General features: G+C 27.7%; 1 protein-coding gene across 1 annotated transcript; it reads right to left on the bottom strand.

The window, feature by feature from the left end:
- Positions 1-233: 233 nt before the first annotated feature.
- On the bottom strand, positions 234-1766 carry LOC107004236 (acylsugar acyltransferase 3-like). Its single transcript, XM_015202471.2, has one exon. It carries the CDS (start codon positions 1764-1766, stop codon positions 420-422), a length of 1347 nt encoding a protein of 448 aa, XP_015057957.1. The 3' UTR covers positions 234-419.
- Between the last annotated feature and the right edge of the window lie 2779 nt (positions 1767-4545).

Genomic DNA, 4545 nt, shown 5'->3' with positions numbered 1-4545 from the left:
GATTATTAATCATACATGAAAATTTTAGAAAAAAAATCATTCAAAACGAAAAATAATTAGAAGGACTATAACATTACAAAACATCCGATCACTAAAACTTATTGTGAATAAAGCTCCAAAATTTACTACTTCTGGCTTAGAAAAGAAAGAGCACTCACATTTCGAGTCTCACCAAAAAATTTCTATATATACATATACGTGAAATCAGTAAGATAAATGTGCTTCTCTTGGACTTTTTTATTTTATATCATAAGAGTGTTTTACAAATGCAACTTGACAATTATAATATGTTCTCAAAATAAATAAAATGAAATAAAAAAATAAACAAATACACATTATGGCTTGGTCATGAGACAGCTCTTATTTTTTTAATTTCTCATCCGGTGTTCGGTACTCATATTAGAACCCGACTATAATTTTTATTTCACGTCAGAAAGTCCCACGTTGAGAGGTAAAGTGCTCCCTAACAAAGACGATTCAACAACTGGAGAAGCAAACTCTAGAAGCTCTTTGTTATTTTGAAATAGTAACATATCAGCCTCAGTCAAAGTGATTAGTACATTTATCCCTTCTCCACTTGGATCATCCAGTAACATAAATTTATTTTTAGTTGGATGTTTCACTTGAGTCACTCTTAGGGGGCTACCCCATCCAAAATCAATCTTATGTGACCCAAAAGTGCACAAACTTGTACAAAAATATATGTCAAATACATCCTCATTTGCTATCTTTACAATCTCTTTAAGTTTTTCAATTGCATGTGAGGCTAGTTCATTTGTGTCCATATGTTTCAATTCATGTCGAAGTTGTTGTTTAGCCTTTTGTAACTCACCAACATAGTTTGATAATGTTACGTTATCTTTTGTCATTGCTATTGTGCTAAAGAGACAAGTAGCATTTCCCATTGTGTTGAGTGGAATAAGGGGGCGTAAATTCATTACCTGGTATAACATAGTTGGTCTAAACACGCCTGATTTTGCCATTGACACATCAACCCCACACTTATGAATAAGTGCTGTGGCAACTTCAATGCGAGATGGATTTTGTATTTGTGAATTTGTTGAAACAATAATATCCTTGAGTTTAGACAAGCTCGATGATGACAAATTGTACATTCTTGACACACATCGTTGTGGGTCAGGCACAACATTAGGCATAGGTGGAGGATTATCTATTGGTGGAAGGAACAAAGCTCCATCAAACTGAGGAGATGGTTGGAAATTTAATTTATGATCGTCTCTAGCCATAGAAATCCAATCACCAAGGAACTTAAACGCGCTGTACCCATCAGCAATCTTGTGGGATACACATAAGCTAACTCCCACTCCACCACAATCAAAATGACTCAATTGGACCACTACAAGGCTACTTCTTTCTTTTGACAAGGAATCACTCCAAGCCATATTTTGTGGGAACACTATCTCAATAGCATCATTATAAGGATTGCTAAGTATTTCAGACATTTGACAATTGACTTTGACATGAAAATACTCAGCACCTGTATCATTGCAATCAACATACTTATTATCCTTGATTTGTCCCGCGAAGGGATAATAAAAGAATAATATTTTTGAAAGGGAATTTTCAAGAATATTGGATATTTGAGTTATGGTGTGATTTTCAGGTTTAGAGTACAAGGCAGCAATTGGTAAATATAGAGTATTAGCTGTTTGATCTCTAAAAGAGAGATTGTAATGTCTATGTGAAGAAGGGGTGGGGGGAGAAGGTTTAATGATTTTTCTTGAAAGAATTGTTGATGAGGCCATCTTTTTAGCTCTATGTTTTAATTTGAATTGCACTTAATAGGTGCACATTCATATTTATATATAGTCTAATAAAAGTAAAATATCATTTTAATTTATGTGGTTTGATTCAGGCTAAGAGAATCAAATTAATAAATATTCGATTATAGTTTTTTCTTATCTTATTTTAAAATACAACTCATATATCATTCAACTAATAATTAGGATATATAAGTCTAAAAAGAATATATGAAAATTTCAATTCAAGTCTGATAAGGAAAATTGTGTTATCTTTTGGAGTATTTTCACATTTATCCTAACTTTTATGCCTTATTAGAAAGGTTGACTTGCCTATTAGGAGGGATTAGTCCATGATAGGTGTAGGGCGGTTCACCCAAAGTTTTTAGGTTAAAATTATGATTTTATGTAGATATATAGAATTTGAATCCCTATAAACGCAAGACCAAAGGTTGACTAGTGGTTTGCGTTTAAATTCACTTTGAGGTTTGAAACTCAAATCTCAAGCACGATATTTAATTTTTTGAACCCTCCTTTTATTACGACTCTAAATTTGAATCGTGCAATTTTCAATATATTAATTTAGAACATAAAAATAATAGATTCGACTCCTCTCTATTAATTTTTTAGCCCTCTTCAATTATCTATTAGTTTATTTTTATTAGAAATGAATTGGTAATAGTTGACTTTGAATATTTTTGTTTGTATCGTTAGACACATGATTAATTATTTTTTGTGTAATGTTATCAAATCAAAGATGACATGAAGAGCACTACAAGAAATTCCAACCAGTTTTGAATTTTAAAAAAATTATGTGAAAATATGATCATGCATGTTGGTGATCTTATTTAAATCATGATTTAAATAATATATATAGATAAAATTTTCATTGCCAGTAAGATAGGTAGATTTCTTACATTATTATATAAATAGGTAGATAAAATTTAAACTAAACAATTCTACCACTCAAATTACATGATAATCTCTCTCTATATATATATAACATAAATATTTTGATAAATAATTTTCTGCTTTTGCTTCTGCTATTTAAGAAATAAATTTTTTTAGCTTTGTCCAAACAAGAGAAAAATTGTTTTTACTTTTATCTAAAAACGATTTGGGAATTTTTTTAAAATGTCAATATTTTAACATTTAAGATGGCTCATTAGCAACACTTTCAATATTTAGTAAAAATGTCAAATTTTAGTTTGTTATGTATCTTATTTATGTTTTTATTATTTATTTTTATTTAAAGAATATAATTATTTAATAACAAAAGGGAGAAAATCAAGGGAGAGAATATTTCAAAAAAAAGTAAGTATCACTTAATTTTCTCATCAGTTACATTTTCAAATAAAATTTAAACTTTATTCTTTTTTTTTCTCCCGAATTTTTACCATTCATTCCAATAGGTATGCCGAATGTATCTATAAAGTCATTTAAGAAATATATTTGTATTCATATAATTTTTTTCCTGTGTAGTTATTTTTTTCTTCAAAAATCTTGTATGTATTCATTTCAATATATATTTTATTTGTATTTCTATTTATTCTAATTTTTATTTAGAATTTTGTATAATAATATATAAAATACAAAAAATTAGTATAATGAAAAAGTGAATGAAATATAAAATCGAAAAGAAATAATTGAATATTTGGTGTACTCATTCTTAAATAAAATACATAACTAGTTGACATACCTTTAGAATAAATACAAATTAGAAAAAAATGTCAAATTCAGAAACAGTGCAACATAATTTTTGAATGAATACAACTATTAATTGTAAAAATACATACTGACTAAAACAATATCAAAATTCAATATATACCTTCCAAATTTATGAATACAAAAAACAATAAAACTATGAAATAGAAAAATAAATACTAACTGTGGTACATTGACATAACTATCACAAAAAAAAAAACAGAATACAAAAATGAATTAAATATATGAAATACAATTCCAAATCTATGGATACAAAATACAATAAAACAATGAAATATAAAAATACATACCGACTAAAACAACAACAAAATTCAATATACACTTTCAAACCATGAATACAAAAAACATTAAAACTATGAAATATACACAATCAAACTCATATAATGTGTTACATTGACATAACTAACACACACAAAAAAAAACTGAACACAAAATACAATAAATATATGAAATACAAAAATAAATACTAACTATAACATAATAAAAATTCCATATACACTTCCAAACGCATTGTAACATGAATTTTTTTGAATCTTCAAAATTACTAAACAAATTAAACTAAACATGCAAGACACAGAACATGCAAAAAAAAAACTCTTCTCCAACAAATTGGTCTTCTTCAACTTCATGGTTATGAATTTGTGTGGGATTTTGCACATCGACGGATTCAGGCATTTTTCCCCGTTGTATATCCTCCTTAGATTTAGAAGCGGAACGTACATTGTTGTTTAATTCTTGAGTGAAAAAAAGATTAAATGATGAAAAATCGGAAAACTTTGATTATTTTGTCCAATACCTCTAATAACTCTCTTGAAAACGTCCATTGAAGAGAGAATTATGTAGTCTCAAACCCTTAAAAATGTTTTAAGAACAACAACAAAACAAAAAAAATTATAAAAAAAATACTAAAATCAGTAAGTAAATAAGTAAGGAATCTAAAAAACATAATACCCAAATCAATGTTAATCTTCAAATCAAATCTTGCAGCAAAATTAAATGAGAATAATAGAAAATATTAATATATTGAATCGAGAATCTGTGGAATTGATTTGGAAATATG

The sequence above is a fragment of the Solanum pennellii genome, chromosome 11 (assembly GCF_001406875.1).
Source record: "Solanum pennellii chromosome 11, SPENNV200".
Taxonomy (NCBI): Eukaryota; Viridiplantae; Streptophyta; class Magnoliopsida; order Solanales; family Solanaceae; genus Solanum; species Solanum pennellii.
The sequence above is the reverse complement of the archived record's forward strand: the minus strand, read 5'-3'. Positions and strand labels throughout refer to the sequence as shown.

What these genes read in the sequence shown, in the direction of transcription:
- LOC107004236 (XM_015202471.2), bottom strand. Translation starts at nt 1,766, where the DNA reads ATGGCCTCATCAACAATTCTTTCAAGAAAAATCATTAAACCTTCTCCC.